The sequence below is a fragment of the Coenobita brevimanus genome, chromosome 108 (assembly GCF_032717465.1).
Source record: "Coenobita brevimanus isolate Jiangsu-jjx chromosome 108, ASM3271746v2, whole genome shotgun sequence".
Taxonomy (NCBI): Eukaryota; Metazoa; Arthropoda; class Malacostraca; order Decapoda; family Coenobitidae; genus Coenobita; species Coenobita brevimanus.
The window spans coordinates 9,656,575-9,675,523 of NC_137061.1; the positions used below are offsets into that span (position 1 = coordinate 9,656,575).

Sequence of the window (18,949 nt, forward strand, 5' to 3'; positions counted from 1 at the left end):
AGGTATGGATGAGATATTTTGTTAACCTATCTGTCTACCTACCTACATCCCTAAATACACAAAAAACAACTCGATTACACTAGCAAAGCAAAGTAAGTACTCACTTACCTGGTGTTTCAGTGTGTCAGTCAAAATATTATCATGATCCAGGAGTTACTGCGTGGTGTTGAAGATTTCGTAACACCTCATCCTTAGTGACATTCTGCACTTTACGCATGAATACCCTTTTACATACTCGTATACACCTAATACAAACTGTTTATGTACTTTAAGCAAATTACAAACAAGATAATGTTAAGGTGCAAAATGGAGTATAAATAGCTAAGACAGCGGTGCTACAAAGCCTCCAGTACCACTAATAATACGACCCTGTGAGTTTCGCGTGACGGTGCGTCGTGACGAGCCCCGTGACCATCCGAGGCAACACAACCTCGAACCCCAGCATCGAGCCCGGGAAAGTCACTGCATTACGTCCACACATCAAACCACGCACTGCTGATTCAGTGCTTCACCAACACACTGTACATCACTGAATCGATGCGTCAAAAGGAGGATCAGAACCAACACATGATACATTATTGAATGGATGCTTTACCCTACATGTTTGTTACAGGAACGTGCGGTCAAAGCCTTCATCTTGGCTTGTGACCTTGTCCTTTCACCAGTTCGCCCAAAATTTGTTCCTCTGATGGTCTTAAATCAATATCTTTAATCTGTCGTTTCATCGAGTGGTATTATGACGATATTTCTAACAAGCTGACATACAAAACGAGTCAAACACATGATATGCATGAAAATAACTGTATATCATGTTCAAAATAAATCGCGAAGGAAGGTGTGGTAAAAAGCTTGCTAAGGTCCCAAGAGTGCCGTTGTAAGAGTCATGTGGGACACGCTGCCTGATACCACACGGTCCACTGTCACGCTATTCTGTCATCTGTCGCTGTATCGGTGTGCTCAGACCTCGGGCTTCCTCACTCGTGGCATTCTCTTATCAAGGTATTTGCAAAACGGAAAGAACGAAGATGTGTGCAGACCCCAAATGACGATCGTTATTTATGGAACATCTGAGAACACTGAACGTGGTTACTCTGCGTGCCATGTTATATAGCGTATTCAGCATCTAGACAAGATAAGCATACCTTCTTTGCCCTCATAATGGGTTAAAAGAGAATAGTATGAAGTCCCCATGCCATATTATAGAACGAACTCGGCGGCTACGTACGCTTTACTCGCATCGAAAATAATACAGTTAGCTTGCATCTCACGTTACAGAGCCCATGTGGCAGCGAAGTACAGCTACAAGGTAAACTTCGATGACACTTCTCGACCGGTTTTTGCAATGGAAGGTATTACGTGAATTATTTTTTCTGTTATATCAGTATAAATCACGCAAGAAGGTGAGGGTTAAGGATACTCCGTCGCTCGGGTAGGAATGACAGATATGAAAGGTGTTACATGATATTTTTTCTGTAATAGCAACATGAAGCACATAATAGGACGATGAGAAAGGAGGATGTTCTCTGTCGTTTGACTAGGAATGAGATTTATGGAAGGCAGGACACAATGTTGGCGGAAAACTGTCGGGAAGCTTTTGTTCATGGCTGTACACTCATCCAAAAATATCATGTTCTCAGGGCACGATGAATATGAAAGTGAGCAAATTCACAAGGCGCGGATGGATCCAGTAAGTTGGCAAACAGATAGAGAAGCAAACAATTAGTAGTAGTAGTAGTAATAGTAATAGTTGTAGTAGTAGTCCTAATAGTAGTAGTAGTAGGAGTAGTAGTAGCCCCAAGTTCATCTGAATGTGAACCCAGTGGACTGCAGGCTAAAGTTGTCCCTCTCCTGCAGTCCACAATCCTCCTTTTGGGGATAGGGAGGGAGTTGAGGGACGTTTGTATAATCATTCTGAGGAGCTGCCCGGCTATATCAGTGCCACCACGTGAAGGCGTCCCTCTCCATCACCTGCTAACAAATAAGGAAGACATGTTAGGGAGCCACTGTAACTGACGAGAATACGGGACTTGATGCTGTATTCTGAGCTGCTTTAGTGATTTCGTGACACGTTTTCCTTAGCGATTTATTCTGCTCATTGCATCACAGTATCCTCTTGGTATATTATTGATGCAAACTATGTCGATGCTAAAGAGACATAAGTACCACACAGTAGAACTGGAAGGTGTATTATGCAAGACAAATCGCTGTGGAAGAAGTGCTACGAAGCCTTCTATAGCTCTACTGTAAATACACAGCTTTTAGTCTAGCGACATGAGAGGACGTTCCATGGGATGTGAGACGTCTCGAATTGACCGGATGTCCTTCCCTCGTTAGCTTAGTTTAGATTCAATTAGGTCACGTTAGGTCAGGGTAGTTTAGCTTAGGTTTGGTTAGTTCAGGTCAGATTAGGTTAGGTATAGTTACATTGTATTAGTCAAGATTAGGATATGTTAGGTTAGGTTAGGTTAGTTTACCTTAGGTCAGATTAGTTGGGTTGGTTTAAGTTAGGTCAGGCAATATTTGTTTAGGATAGGTTATGGTCAGTTTGCATGAGGGGGTGAGTGCATGGGATGTGGCGCGTCTCGAATTGATTGGCTGTCCTTCCTTCATTATATTTTACCTTCAGTATACGCGCGTCAGCCGTAGCTCACAGGATTATAAGCCACCAGAGTGTGTGTGAGCGGTACAGACCTTCTCCTTATACCCGTACACACTCGCATACACTTTCACTCTCTCACATTCCCTCTCATGATATAACTCTCATATCAAACTCTCGACCACATAATTTGCATGATAAATCTCTGACGACACTTTTGGACTTGACATATATCGTTCTTGTGTTTGTCTTTGGCACGACCAGACAGTTCATCTCAGTGACAGGTTCTTTGTATATCAAAAATCTGTGCTTATGTCTGCTACCTTTTTGATCAGTGGTACTGGAAAGGGGCGCCTTCTGATGTCAATATGACCGGCTGTCTTGTCTGTTTATACAAATGTCCCTGAATTCTTTCTCTGTCCACCAAAAGGAGGATGAGGGACTGCGGGAAACAGAAGACTTCAGCTCCACAGTCCACTAGGTTCACGTCTACATGAGCCAAGGGCCACAACAGCAAACAATTCATCAACATACTTTCTTACTGTACATCCTTTCATACATGAGACGCTAGCTGCTGTGCTGATCTTCATATCCTAGGCCTCTGAGCCTGTGGCCGATTATTCAGCTATTATGCTGGGATAGAACGCCACTGCATCATCCAGGTTACCACAGTTACCTCGCCTAGAAGTTACCCCAGGTACTTGTCTTACCTGCCAGCCCACAAAGGGTGGACGAACACCTGAGTCTAGTGACTCCAGCTGCCCGCATCAGAATCCCAACCCTAGCGATAGTAAGCTGGCAGCTTCGGAACTAATAGTGCTAACCGCTCGGCTACCACGGTGTTGTGTAAGGTGCTTTTGTGTTAGTGATTTTTACCGTGACGACATTGACTACTCTTCCCGTGGTTCATTTTTCGGGCCAGCAACATGCCTTCCCATTCCACCAGCCCTCCCAGCTCAATAATCAGCGGCGGGTGACGGATGCACCACGCTTTGTCTCACGCTGGACAAAAATGCAGTGAAGGTTAGATAGTACAAATTGCTTGACTTAGAACTGCTTATTGCCTTTTTTTTTTTCCCCCTACAAGTGCACAATTAATTAAGGCAATGATGACTAATGTACTGGAAGGTGTTGGGAGAAGTACCTTGAGGTAGTCTGGTTATGTGGCGGGAATAGTGAATGCGAGATTGATTAGGAGGGTGTATGTGAGTGAGGTGGAGGGGAAGGGGAGGATGAGGGGGAGAGGGACCGAGGATGAGATGGAGGGTTGGGGTGGAGAAGTATATGAGTGAGGGTGGTATGAATTAGAGGGAGGACAGCCTGATAGCGAAAGACAGGAGGACGTTGAGACTATTTAATTTTTCTCATGCACATTTAGAGAGATTTGGACAATGGAGAGAGAGATAAAATACTGCAAGATAAAATAAATATGATAAATGACAATGCCGCACTTGTTCCCACATGACAAGATCTGCAATCCCTTTTCAACTTAGGTGATGGCCAAGCTTAGCCAGACGGAAGGAAAGTTTGACTAGTAACCAAGGAGACTCATTCATGCTTCGTAACTAAGGTTTATCGAATACCGTATAACCACGACTTAGTATCCAAGCTCTTGGCGAAAAGAAATCTGCTACAACCGGTTCAGTGATAGACGGACTATGGTTTTATCCAAGTGGGCAGAGGAGGCACCTTGACACTTTTATTTTTTATTTTTTAATCAGTTTATTCCACATATGACACGTTGATGTACAGCTCGGTCCGTAAATATCGCTCCACCGGATAATTGTTTGGGGTTATTTTATGTGTTGCGTGGACTGTTTAGTCTGCCGGTGTGAGCGTGGGTGTGCCTGTGGGAGTAGAAAAGGAGTAAATGATGCTGGGTAGACATTCATGACACTGACTAGGCCGTCCACGCAACACAGGAGAAATCGCCCAGCGGAGTGGTGGAGGAGCGTTATATACATGGACACCCTAATACCGACTTAGCTTATTGAGGTATTTGCCTACACTCGAAAGCGGCAATCGGTACCCCCCCCCCCTCCCACAGGCAGACTAAACCATGTCCAGTGAACGGAAAGCTCAGTCTGGGTGAAGCAACTTGGCTCAAAAAACAAAACAAAAAAATGGTGTGAGTGCAGGTGAATACACAGTGAGATTATGATGATGTCAGTGGAAGGTGATAGATCTCCCTGGTACCTGCCAATTATCTGCTGACGGAAATGCTGACTGTTGCCTTCGTCTGCACCCTTCGTTGCTATTCTTTCTTCACTTTAACTTGACTGCAGACTGACATCTCTCCATCTTGAATGTCGAGATGTAACAATAGGTCGACACTAACATAATACTTATAATGGAGAAATGATACTGACAGGATGTAGGACTCCCTGCATTTTCCTCTGCCACGGAGCTACGTGAGCACTGCTGCAACGTAGACCCGAATCAGAGCCAAGTTAAGGTGACAGAAATATAATCAACATTTCCCATACAACTTAGTGATCACTAATCTTGGTGTTACACCAGGGGGTAGGAACGTGGCTGGCGTGCTTGGCGTGGGTGGGTGTACGATGGTGTCAGAGTTGGTGGCACAGGGTCGGTCCACTGGTGTGCCAACACTACTGGTCCAACTCCAAGACTGTGGCCCCACCGCCGCCATCACCACAGCGCTACCTGGATATACAGCTACGGTATGATCATACGAGTATTTTGTATTTTTGCTACCACCACGTTTTGTGTTCAGTTGTTTCTTGTAATTGCACTCCAACGTGAAATGCAGGCCAGTTATATATGATTACCATGAGCTTACCACAAAGTTATCTGAAAAACTTGAAGGTCGCCGTGCTGTTCGCAATTAAATATTATAGCACATCAGGTGAAGGCAGTGGCGGAGCAAGAGTCAATGACTTGGGAGAAAATGGATCTGGACAATTTGTGGAATTTATAGAGGGACTATTTAGCTTGGATTGCCAAAGCGGTGTATTCGGCATCTCGAGGTTAGCAACAAGGAAGAAAGAGTACAGCTCAATGGGATAAAGATCAAAGACCAGAGCGGAAATGAGGCTGAAGGGCTAGAGTGGATGGAAGAAAGGGGCTCGAGTAAAAGAAGAAAGGAATACACTGAGAGTAGGAAGCATGCGAAGAGATTAGTAAAGAGGAGGAAAGGAGATAAATGACGATCTTGGAGGAAAAAACGAAGGTAAATTACTCTGAAAATATGAAGCTGTTCTGGAAAGAGGTGCGAAATGTAAAGATGGAAAGATGTGTGAAAGTGTGAAGGATGAAAGTGGAAGAAAACTAACCAGAGGAAGTGAATGTGCGGGTGGAGAGAATATTTTTGCAAGGCTAATGAATGGAAATGGTGAGATTAAAGTTATTGTAAACGTGACTAGTTGTCGTGGTGTGCAGAAAACGAACGTAGTGTCAGAAAATGTGACACTGGAGGAAGTAAAGAATGTTGTGAAGCGGCTGAGGAATGGGAAGGCAGCAGGGAATGATGAGGTGTATGCAGAGGTGATTAAGCGTAGTGGAGGGAGAGGAATGAAATGTTTATTAGAAATATCAAATAATGCTTGGATGAGTGGAACTGTACCAGCAGAGTGGGAAAAGGCTGTGAATGTACACCTGCACGAGAATCAAGGCGGGTGAAATGAGTGCAAAAATTATCGTGGCATAAGTTTGTCGAGTGTTGTAGGAAGGGTATATGGAAGATTTACCACAGAGAAATTAAGGGATATATCAAAATGCCTGGCGAGTTATGAACAGGGTGGATTTTGAAGTGATAGAGGACGTATGGATCAAATATTTGCAGTGAAACAGTGGAGAAGGCTTGTGATAAGGACCATAAGGTATTTATGGCATTTATGGTTCTGGAAAAAGTAAATTATAGGGTAAACAGAGAAAATTTATGGAAGGTTTTGCGTGTGAATGGTGCGGATGGTAACCTGCTGAATGTTAAGGGCTTTTTATGATGGTAGAAAAGCCTGCGTAAGGGCAGATGAGCATCTCAGTAAATGTCAATGCTGGAGTGAGACAAGTTGTGTGATGTCCTCATGACACTAGTCTCTCTCTCTCTCTCTCTCTCTCTCTCTCTGATGATGATGATGATGGTGGTGATGGTGATTATTACTATTATTATTATTATTATTATTATTATTATGTCTTCACCATTTTCTCACACAGATATCACTGAGGTTCCAGTGTGTGGTGCCTGTGGTGGTGGCATGGCTAAGGCTAGAACGGAGCAACACCACCCTACCCACAGCATCATCCCTCACACCAGCACCAGTCATACTACCCACACACCTAAAGTAAGTGTGAGTGTGGGTGTGGGTGTGGGTGTGGGTGTGGAACCGGGTGTGTGTGTGTGGGTGGGTAGGTGGGCTGAAGTGACACCACCCTAGCCACTGCATGGGCCCTCACACCAGCACCATCCCTGCTACCCACACACTCAAAGTGAGTTTTAGAAAGTCTGAACCTAATCATCCAAATCACAGATAATCCTCAAGCCCACATGCACATCGCATTGCTTACCATTGTTCAACTTCGCCTTCACTTCATTTAACCAGCCAACAATGACCTCACTCTCAAGAAGAAGAAGAAATGTGCTCAAGCCAATCCAGTAAGTCAAAGGTCAGTTGATGTGGCCGTGTAAGAGTCGTACGTCACTGGGGCTGCAGCTTGACCGTGGACTTACACCACTGTCACCACCATTAAGACGCCACTCCTGAAGAACTGAATCGCCGTACTCTTCCAACATCCCCAAACATTTCTAAGCATCCAGGTGGACAATGACACAACCACTCACATACGCTCCTACCACTGAAACAGAGCTTTCAGTTGGTACACGTCCCTTGCAATTTCATCCACCGACTCCCACATTGCCATTCACAATCCGCCACATCACACTCGTTCCCTGGGTCATGTACAGACGAAATCAGTAGTCGGTATCCCTCCAGCAGAGAAAACCCAAGAGCCAATAATCTCTGTCACCTTTCACTGACTTTCCCATCACCTCAGTGTGAACTCACCCTCAATCTCGCCTTATGTGGGAGTTTGTTTCATCTTTATGTCGCATGGATTGTTCACTGACCCATGCTTTGTCAACAGGGGGGTAGAGATTGTTGATTTCGATAGTATATTGTATATTAATGAGCGCTTCTGTTTTACTTAATTTTGACTTCTGTACATTGTATCCATTGGTCGTGCTTCATCCCTCGAATTTCAGGGAAATTAATAAAGGTTCACTGACTTAAATGGCCACACAACAAAGGGATTACAGCAACGCTCTATACATAGCTACTGTTTGCTTCACCTGCCCTACACTGTATAAATGTGAAGCAAAGTTGGTGACAGATGCCGTGAGATGCTTGGCCACGATTCTTATCTCCGTAAGCTGGTCCTTTGAGCCTGTAGCGAGTTATTCCCACTATCCTGGGAAACAAGGCCTCTGCATCACCCAGGCTACACAGTTCCCTCCCCTAGGTATTTATTTCACCTACCATCTTGCAAAGGGTACATGAACACCTGAGAGAGTGACGCCAGGTGCCTGCGCCAGGAATCCAACCCTGGTGCTAACGGGCCGCCAGCTTTGCAGTAGGCGTTTCCACTTAGCCACAGCTGTCTGTAATATATTCGTACTTGTAGTGTGTTAGTGTCTTCCAGTTTCAGGCCTAGCAAACGTGTAATACCTCGAATGTCTCTTACTTAATCCTGCAGCTATCGTGAGGAGTACCTGGAGTGTGTTGGGGCTGGCAGTGAGGTGTGGGAGGGGGAGGGTGCCGAGTGGAGTGTACAGCTGACCCGGGCACGTAGTTACCTAAACGGTCGCCAGATGACAGTGGCAACCATTCACGTAAGCATCACCATCTTACTTATTCCAGTAGGCTAAATCATTAACTTAGCATACCCTTTCGTTTCTAAACACACAAAAGAACAATATAAGCATACACTTTCGTTTCTAAACACACAAAAGAAGAATATACAGTACACACTCCCCCAGTATATCAGGGGTATGTGAATAAGGAAAAAAATGCAAATAACATGTAATCTAAACGATACAGTTATTCTCTGTGATTATTTGTTGTTTCTCCAACTCTGCCTTCGTGACTAACCCTCTTCTCTTCCCGCAAACCACTATATAAAAACAAAATTGCCAGCATTTGACCATGGTATCTGATTTCTTTTTTTATTATTGTTCTTACATCGCCGCGTGGTGTAGTGGGTTAAGGAGTTTCAGCCAGATATAGCGCTTAACAGTAGCCCTTCACGTAACATATCCAGTATTTTCGGCCATGCAGTGATTTTCGTATTGTTATCTAGTAATATTTCTAAAAGTACAATAATCAGGGCCGGATTCAGGGGTGGGCCCACGGGGCCTGGGCCCCGGGTCTCCCACCAGAAGGGGCCTCCCACCAAACGTTGAGCAACTTGACATTTGGTATTTTTCATTACCAAGACCGATTCGGTAATAAACAATCCGTCAGATAATGAATAAGCATGATCTGGTATTGGATTTGGAGATGGTAATGAACTTGATTGGATGATGTACTCAATTAATTTGTTAGCTTTTAGAATATGAAAATACAGAACATATGCCATTAATTATCAAATGAATAATTTTTTCCCTTATACATGTACATTACCTATATTGGCAAGGGGTAAATACATGAATAATATTTCCTTAAGAAATTTGGTAATGCCACTGATAATGCCCTGGCTCTGAACATTGGTGTGTCACAGCTTCATCCACTCAGTTCTGTTCGAAATCTGGGTGTTCATTTTAGTTCAAAGTTAAAATACAAGGAACATATTAATCAAGTTGTCAGAAGGTGTAACTTGCATATCAGAAATCTGTACTCTGTGAGAAAATTCCTGAACAGACGTTGCCTCGTAACACTGGTCCATGCAGTGGTCTTGGCTCGTGTTGATTATTGTAATTCACTGTGGATTGGCCTTCCAAATAATATACTAACAAAAGTTCAAGCTGTGTTGAACAGGGCAGCACGGCCTATCTTTGGTCTTCCCCCGAGAACCTCGACTACATCGTTCCTAATTGAGCTGTATTGATTACCAGTAAAGGCTAGAATTGAATTTAAACTGTCTTACTACACTCAAGGTTCTTAAGTTTGGTGAACCGAAGTATCTTGCTGAATTGCTAAAACTCCCATCGACACGTCCGGGTATGATGTTATGTAGTGAAGATGATTCCTTGTGTCTTGACAAGCCTGGAGCCATTCACCAGTCATCTTTCTCCGATCGTTCTTTTGTGTATAGAGCCCCTAGATTATATAACAGATTGCCATTGTCCATGAGACTCTCTTCTGCTGAATCCTTTAGGAGACAGCTGAAAGCCTTTCTTTTTAAAATGCTATGACCTGGAGAAAGGAACTATGACGGATGATTATAGGGTTTAATTATTGACACTTTCATATGTATATTATTGTATAAGAGAGATATCACAATTCTTGTAACTGTAAAAATAATGTATATGTCTGTCGAGTGCTTGTGAATTCCCTATGGAAGAACTGGCGCTTTTGAGAAACAAAAACAAAAAAAAAAAAGATTATTATTATTATTATTATTATTATTATTATTATTATTATTTAATTAATGAAAAACTGAATCTGGGAACAAAAATTGAAGAATATGGTTATACACCCATGTTCAAATCTGGCAGCCCTGGAGCCGGTGCCAACCGCCAAGTGTTCTTATTTGATCACTTGTTGTCACTGTCAGAGTATTTCATTCCTGTCATCAGTCAGTTCATAGCTTCTTTTAACCAACGACTGCATGCGTATGAACTGATGTCAGGTCGCTTTGGCTTCTTCGGACGACTGACAAAGCTCTCCTCTGAAGAGCTGTCTAAAGCAGCGAAGAAATTACTGGATGTCTATCCCAACAATCTGGAGACTTCATTTCCTGAAGAGCTCATCCAGTTTGCTGCGTTTGCGAATATTATGCTGACGAAGAGCCAAACGACGTTAGCGCTGAGCTATTTCTCTATACCACGATAAGCATGTGCTAGATATTTTCCTCATTGTGGAGGTAACCCTGAGAATGTACCTGGCTGTAATGGTGAACAACTGCAGTGCTGAGCGTGTGTGTGTGTGTGTTTTTTTTTCAAGCTGAAATTGATTGAGAATCGCCTACGAGCAAGCAGGACACAGGAGTGACTTGTGAATTTGACAGTCATGAGCACTGAGTCGGACATCCTACGCTCACTGGAGTTTGATGATTTAATAGGAGAATTTTCCATTGGAAAACTGAAGAAAGCACCTGGACTAGACCGGATTTCTAGAAACTGTTCGTTCATTAAACAATCTATACAAGTGTTGAGTGGTAAGTGCACACTTGAGTATTTTTTTTTTTCTTGCTTCATGATTATTCTGTTTTGTGTGATATGCCAGGAAGTGTTCAGTGCATTTCAGGGCTGCTCTGTTTTTTTCATTCAGGGCTAATAAATGTGGAGACTTTTCAGGAAGTATCGTTTTTACCTGATCTTCAATGACATCAATTTCTGAATACAGTATCGCAGGTTGTCGGGAGCGAGTTGCATCGTGCGCGCGAGGATATCGTTGCAACAGTGCGAGGGTTAAAAATGCATTTTCATTTAGCACCATGCTAATTTGAAGCTTGGGATGAGCCCCCCACCAAAACGGATCCCAGGCCCCCCACATCCCAAATCGGGCACTGACAATAATATATATTTCTAAAAGTACTATAGTGCTCCAATGGGTCTAACGGGAGTATCTTTTCACAAGGAAGTTAATGGTGTGGTTTATAGTTGCTGAAGTGGCTCCCCTGATGGTCAAAGGTGACTCTAATCAGGTCAACAAGGTGGAGCTTGGCAGTCAGTTACCGTAGAGTTTTTAGTTTCCTACACCCATATCAAAATTCCAACTTAAAAATCACATTATCAGGTCAGCCTGATGGAGCTTGGTGGCCGGGTGGGTAGGGTGGTAGGTGGATGGGTCGGGTTGGTGGCAGATGGGTGGGGTGGGCAGGAGAACGAGCTGTGTGGGTAAGGTGATTGAGGCGGGTGGGCATGGTTGGGTGGGAGGATGCATGTGGTGCAGTAGGCAGAGTTGGGGTGGAGGGGAGGGGATGAGTGTGGGTGAGTTTGTGGGCAGGGTGGGAGGGTGATTGGGTGGGCAGGGTGAGTGGGTGGGTAAGATGGATAGGTGAGAAGGGTGGATGGGAGGACGGGTACTGAGAAAATAGTTCAACGAGGATTAGGAATAGGTCCATGGTAGGAATAGGTCCGTGGAATATATAACCCCTGGTGCAGTGGGCCCAGGTGGAACATAAGTTGAGTAGGTAAAATGGGACCACGGGAATTGTCTGCTACGGGGAGGAGGGTGGCTCTTCAGGGTGCCAGGAAATGCCAGTATGCACGGTCATAGACTTTTACCTGGGCAGCATTGTTGTTCGTTCCTATTTCGCCTGGTGGTGTAGTGGGTTAAGACGCTTCAACTTTATGTCACTCTTACCTGTATCATTTCAGTGAAGCATAGCCGTTATTTGATCACAGAATCTGATTTTCATATAATAGTTCATATATGCAGGGTGCTGGAAAGAGGTGCCTTTAGTGGTGAAACTGCCTGGTTATACAAATGTCCCTCAACTCCTTCCTTGTCCTCTGAAACAAGGATGGCGGACTGCCTGAAGTACACCAGGTTCACGTTTCAAATGAGCCTGGAACAGAGCAGCATCAACCTGTTTGTGGATCACTCTCTCTCCAGTACTTTGTTAGTGAGAAAAATAAGACAAATGGCCGTATTGTGGATGGCACAGAAGGATTCGCAGTACCTCTTCCTTGGCGATTCATTTTGTACAGTCAGCATTCTCTCATATATATCGTTTCAATACTGACATAATTTTCTTTCGTCATGAAGAAGGAAGCAAAGGCTAGAAGGCAGCAAAGTTATTCCTTCAGAGAGAGAGAGAGAGAGTACAGTACTAAAATGAGACCTTCAAACGGAATAGTGTGCGGTATAATATTCGACTTACGTATTTTTGTTTTAATTTATTGTGGCAAATGTCTGTTCAGCTGCAGCAAGGTGAAGTATTAGCCTGATTTGTGGCTTGGCAGCCATCTTTGTTTACGAGGGAACCCAGTGACCCACGTAAGAGAATTCGGAGGATTTTTTGTTCGGGCAATTACCTAAAACTTCTAAAATAGTCTGTATTCTATATTTTTTAATGACGATATATTTTTAGCAGTAGCAGACTAGAGGATATTGTGGTATAGAAAGCATAATCAGTCGCCAAGGAAGAGGAGTTACGAAATAATCTGAGAGTGCGTCCCATTTCCGCTAGGTCTGTTTTGTGGGTAATAATACAACAACCACAGACACATGCAAGGCTCAACAAACCTTCAAAGTATATAATAATTTTTTGGCTTTAAACAATGGTGGTTTTGATAAGGGAACTGTTGTAAATATAGGATCAAATAAGTGGTTTTGGAAATTTCGTCACATCTTTGTCTTACCGATTTATTCTATACAATGCACTTCAACATCGTCTTGTATGATATTAAGCATGGTCTGTCGATTGTAGAACAACGTATATACAACATACAAGACAGTGCTAAAATGTTAAATGCAAAATAAATCGCAAGGGAAGAGATGTAACGAACCAACCAAGCCACATAGAATAGGGGCCATAATGAGTGCCTGGGGACCCGTTCGTCATCATTTCCTCGTCACTAAGACCCCGCCATGAATTATATAAGCCCCCTCTTACTACCCCGCCCCCGCCAGAAAGTTTTGCTGCCTTGTATAATCATTACGATTTTGATGGAAACTGAAATGGAATAGATATAAATGCCACTAATGTGTGTTATTCCTTCATCTATCTATCTGACTATCGCCAGGAGCCTTAGTCCTGTACGGGGTGGCCTCAAACGAAGCACCTCCATGTCACCCTGCTCTCCGCCATTGGGCTGCCGCTCTCTCCAACTCACACACCCCTCGCTCATATACCTCTCCACTCTTATCCCTTCATCTCATCCTCGGCCTCCCCCTCCCCCTCTCCATTCCACCTCACTCACATACACTCTCCTAGGCAGTCTCTCATTTTCCAGCCACTCCACACGGCCAGACCTTCATAAAGCTATGTGCTGAAAACATGGGCAAGACCTCTCCTGTATTCCTAATTTGGATTTTAAAAAGAAAGAAAAAAACAGTGGCCTCTTTTACTGCTACAAAGTTAAGCTGCTACTATTTAACCAGCATTTCTCTCTCTCTCTCTCTCTCTCTCTCTCTCTCTCTCTCTCTCTCTCTCTCTCTCTCTGTTCATTGCAGTTATAGTCTTTAATTAAACAGTGTGTCCTTTCGCAATGATGATTAAATACGTTTCATTCTTTGGTCTTTGTGTATCAAATCAAGTCGATCGTTCTTCGCTAAGTGAGAGAACAAATATACTTAGAAATTATCTGTCAAGTATCTCAGTTATCACACACACACACACACACACACACACACACACACACACACACACACACACACACACACACACACACACACAGCAACCCAAACATATGCAAATCAGACTTAACTAAAACAACTTTGTCTATGTAACACTTTGGTGTCCCTGAAGCCAAAAGGTGGGACGAGTGAAGTGCGTAGTAAAAATGTAAACAGTATATTCCCGTAGCAAGGTTGTAATGTCGTGTGCCCTCTCACTTCCCCATATCCATCACCTTCCCTCTTTTATTACCTCTCTCTCTCTCTCTCTCTCTCTCTCTCTCTCTCTCTCTCTCTCTCTCTCTCTCTCTCTCTCTCTCTCTAGCTCTATATATATATATATATATATATATATATATATATATATTTTCATATATAAAGATATATATATATATCTATATATATATATATATATATATATATATACAATGTATCACACAGCAGTTCAGTTGGAGCTTTTCCCACTGTGATAAGATCAGATTGTGAAACAGACAGATGGACACATGTCCCAGGGAGACAGAGAAAGACACATTTAGGAGAGAGAGAGAGAGAGAGAGAGTTTTGCCTCTGAAGAGTACAGTACATAACATCCCTCTATTCAGTGTGAGTCCTCTGCAATCAGCGTCTTATGAATGACACCCTCCCATAATAATTCTCTCTCTCTCTCTCTCTCTCTCTCTCTCTCTCTCTCTCTCTCTCTCTCTCTCTCTCTCCTTAAAGCAGAGAACTCGATGGTGTTAGGAAGCCACCAGTTTCTAACAGACAGATAAGCAGACAGACTGGTAAACAGGCACACACGCAGACATATAGACAGACATACACAGACAAGCAGACAGGCAAACGGACAGACAGACAGACAGACAAACATACAGACAGACAGATAACTGGACAGGTGTAAAGAAACCCCAGTTTCTGACAGACAGACAATGAGAAATCAGACAGACGGATAGCGCACAGACAGAGACAAAAGAGGAGAAAGAAGGAGAAAGGAAGAATAAAATTAAGATATATACACAGACGGTAGGCAAGAGAGAGAGAGAGGGAGAGGGAGAATGATAAATCCTTGCCACACAGTGCCGTCATACAGTTCATCATGTTGCATAACGCACAGGAGGGTACCAGGGACTTACTGGCCACACCGACTGTATTTACGACTATTATTGCGATGCTCACGTGTAGTTCTGTGTTGGGGTGATGTAACTTGACACCTGATACGCCCTGAGTATTATTTTATTATATTATTATCTGCCTTGCAAGACACAGTGTACATGAAAGCAACGTGAGCTTATGTTGGTGTAGGATACTTTGAAACAATTCTTCGCTCCACGCAAACCGTAAATCTTATAGCTCACTTTTTTTCTTTTTTCTTTTTTAGTTGGGTATGCCAATTGACTGGGCAAGTGCTTGTGTGGTCCCATTGTATAAAGGCAAAGGTGATAAGTATGAATGTACTAGCTTTAGGGGTATAAGTCTGTTGAGTGTTGTAGGTAAGGTGTATGGCAGAGTGTTAATTATGAGAGTTAGAGAGGGTACAGAGGGAGTGATTGGTGATGAGCAGTGTGGCTTTAGGAGAGGGAGGGGATGCGTTGATCAGGTGTTTGCTGTGAGACAAGTGTGTGAAAAGTATTTAGCGAAAGGCAAGGATGTGTTTTGGGCATTTATGGATTTAGAGAAAGCGTATGATAGAATTGATAGGGAGACTTTGTGGACTGTTTTAAGATTGTATGGACTTGATGGTAGGTTACTAAAAGAGGTGAAAAGTTTTTATGTAAATAGTAGAGCGTGTGTAAGAGTGGGAAATGCTGTAAGTGATTGGTTTCCCGTGAGAGTGGGGCTGCGACAGGGATGTGTGATGTCGCCGTGGTTGTTTAATATTTACATGGATGGTGTTGTAAAGGAGGTGAATGCAAGAGTTTTAGGTGGAGGTCTGGGTCTGGTGAATGTTGATGGTGGAGAGTGGAATCTGAAGCAGCTGCTGTTTGCAGATGATACTGCACTGGTGACTGATTCAAAGGAGAGATTGAGGCAGTTGGTAGAGGAGTCTGGAAGGGTGTGTGAAAGGAGGAAATTGAAAGTAAATGAGAATAAGAGTAAAGTGATGAAGTGTACGAGGTTGATAGATGGTAGGGGGATGAATATAGTTTTGAATGGTGAGTTGCTTGAGGAGGTAGATTGTTTTAAATATCTAGGGTCACATGTTGCTGTGGATGGAAGAATAGATGCAGAAGTGAAGTTTAGAATAATTGAAGTAGGAAAGGTGCTGGGAGGAATGAAAAAAGTGTTTAAATGTCGTTCGCTTAGAATGGATGTAAAGAGAAGGCTGTCTGAGGGTGTTGTGGTACCGACTGCGTTATATGGGGCTGAAACATGGAATATGGGTGTAGCAGAGAGGAAAAGTTTGAATGTAATGGAGATGAGGTGTCTGAGGAGTATGTGTGGAGTGACGCGTATGGATCGGGTGCGAAATGATGAAGTGCGAAGGAGAACTGGAGTTGTTCAGGAGATGGCTGGTAGAGTTGAGCAGAGGGTGTTGCGATGGTTTGGGCATATGGAGAGAATGGATAATGAGCGATTGGTGAAAAAGATAGCTAGATCTGATGTGAGAGGTGTAAGGCTGAGAGGAAGACCACGAATAGGATGGATGGACAGTGTGAAGAGAGCGTTGGATGCGAGAGGGATGTCTGTTGAGCAAGGAAGAGTGGCTGTGCGTGACAGAAATAAATGGAGAGAAATTGTGAATGAATAAGTGATGACACAGCCCTGAGGGGATATTCTCCCGCATTTTGGTCTGATCAGCTAGTCAGGTAAGGTGCGGGTAAGGGGATGGGTCTGTTATGATGTGGCAGGGGTAAACCAGTTCTGCTGTCGGGCCCTGCTGTGGATGTCACTGATTGCATTGCACAGTTGACCCTTGTGCGGTGTGGTGCGGTGAGGATCTGTCCGTTCTCCCCTTTGGGGCTAAGATGGGAATGAATGTGTTTGAATGGATGAGTAAATGGGGAGTGTGTCGTCCTGTCTCGGCTACCTCCCTTTCCTTGGGGGAAGCAGCCTAGTTATATAGATAGATAGATAGATACTTTCATGACGCCTTCCCGCCCTACATAGTTCCTTCTCACCCCCTCATTTCCTTATCTCCCACGCCCATTTCTTTACCACCCCATATATATGTTCTTGGAGGGGGAAAAAAATGTCAAGAAGTTCCAGCCCATCTCACCTATTTCTTTGTTCATCACATCCATTTTTTACCTACCTCTTGACATGTTTTTTTTTCTTTGGAGGGGAGGGGGGGCAACGTCATTTACGCTGTCTATGAACGAGCGTGTTATTTTATTTAGCTAGCGGGTGGGGGCGTCAACCATCCACACAGTAGACGTAGTGCTACCAACAGGTGTCTCTGAACTGACTGACAAGCCATATCGTTTCCTGTAACTCAGAAAATTGTTCACTACTCTGGGTGGTGATCCCATGACAAACAAATGAACGCCTGATGCCATAGCTGATTAAGGGGTTCCGATCGGATGTGCCCCATGAAGGATGATAAGGTAGCATTTATTTTATGCCAGTCACGGAGGAGCATCTGATCACACACCTGAAATGTCTTTTTTACGTGTCCGACTCTGAGCATAGGCTCCACAGCCCGTTACCGTGGCCCAGTAGTCCTCCTACGTCCACATGTCAAAACTTCGGCACTAACACCCACTATCCATATTGAAGACTGTGCATACAGAACTGGTGTATTGGTATTAGGAGTAGACTGTAGCACCAGTCGGGCAGGGCAGTACTCCCGAGGTGGATGGAAAGCTGATGACAGGGAGTGCTGGAGCTCCCATTTCATCAGCCCTCAGGACTAGTTCTTGACCATCCCCCTTTGCTGAACTTTTTCAGTGTCTCAGTTACACAGAGAGTAGGCCAGCATGCTCTCCAGTACAAATTTCTCTAACTATCTACACCAAACTACATACACAGTACACACTACACTTCCTATTCAAAATTCACCAAAAATGGCGTCGCTTCATCAAGCCTCGGAGTCCCCAGGGGGGGGGACCATAAATGCCCCCACCATCCGCCCCTCTCCCGGTGGCGACTCGAGGTGCCTGGAACCACTCTCTGACTCTCTTCTTCTTCATTTCTGCAGCATTCACGGCCTTTCCTCTAACTTTCGCTCTGTTGAGCACCACCTCTCCTCCTCTAAACCTCACCTTCTTTTTCTAACGGAGACTCAGCTGTCTGAGGCAACTGGCAGCAAACCCTTTTCTGTATCCTCCTACTTTCTGTATAGTCATTTCAAAGCCAAAGGTGGCTGTTGTGTATATATACGCAACGACTTATCTTGCTCTCGTGTTCCTGAACTTGATTCTTCTGAATTCTCCGCACTCTGGCTTCGGCTTTCCTGTCATTCTCTGACTAAATATATCTGTGCTGTTTACTTATCCCCTAATTCTACTGACTATCAAAAATTCTTCGACTATCTTACTTCTACGATGGAACACATTCTATCCATTTCTCCTTTCTCTGAAATCTCCATTCTCGGAGATTTCAATGTTCACCACCACCTTTGGCTCTCCTCTCCTTTCACAGATCCACCTGGTGAACAAGCCTACATCTTTTCTGTCCTTAATGACCTAGAGCAGCTTGTACAGCACCCTACCCGTATCCCTGACCACCTTGGAGAGAGCTCCAACATACTTGACCTCTTCCTCACAACTAATCCTTCTGCTTACTCTGTTAATCTTTTCTCTCCGTTGGGCTCCTCTGATCACAGCCTTATTACCTTAACCTGTCCTATCACTCCGGTACGGCCTGTGGACCCTCCAGGGAAACGTCGTCTGTGGCATTTTGGAGCCGCGGACTGGGAGGCCCTCAGCCAGTACGTCTTTGATTTTCCCTGGAA

General features: G+C 43.9%; 1 protein-coding gene across 1 annotated transcript in view; it reads left to right on the plus strand.

Moving 5' to 3' along the window:
- Positions 1-18,949, plus strand: part of LOC145416966 (glutamate receptor U1-like) — a 58,820-nt gene that overhangs the window by 10,352 nt on the left and 29,519 nt on the right. The window contains exons 4-7 of the mRNA XM_080285813.1: positions 5,117-5,280; positions 5,999-6,103; positions 6,791-6,900; positions 8,309-8,444. Coding sequence (XP_080141939.1) covers positions 5,117-5,280; positions 5,999-6,103; positions 6,791-6,900; positions 8,309-8,444 — 515 coding nt within the window. The remainder of the gene's footprint in view (positions 1-5,116; positions 5,281-5,998; positions 6,104-6,790; positions 6,901-8,308; positions 8,445-18,949) is intronic.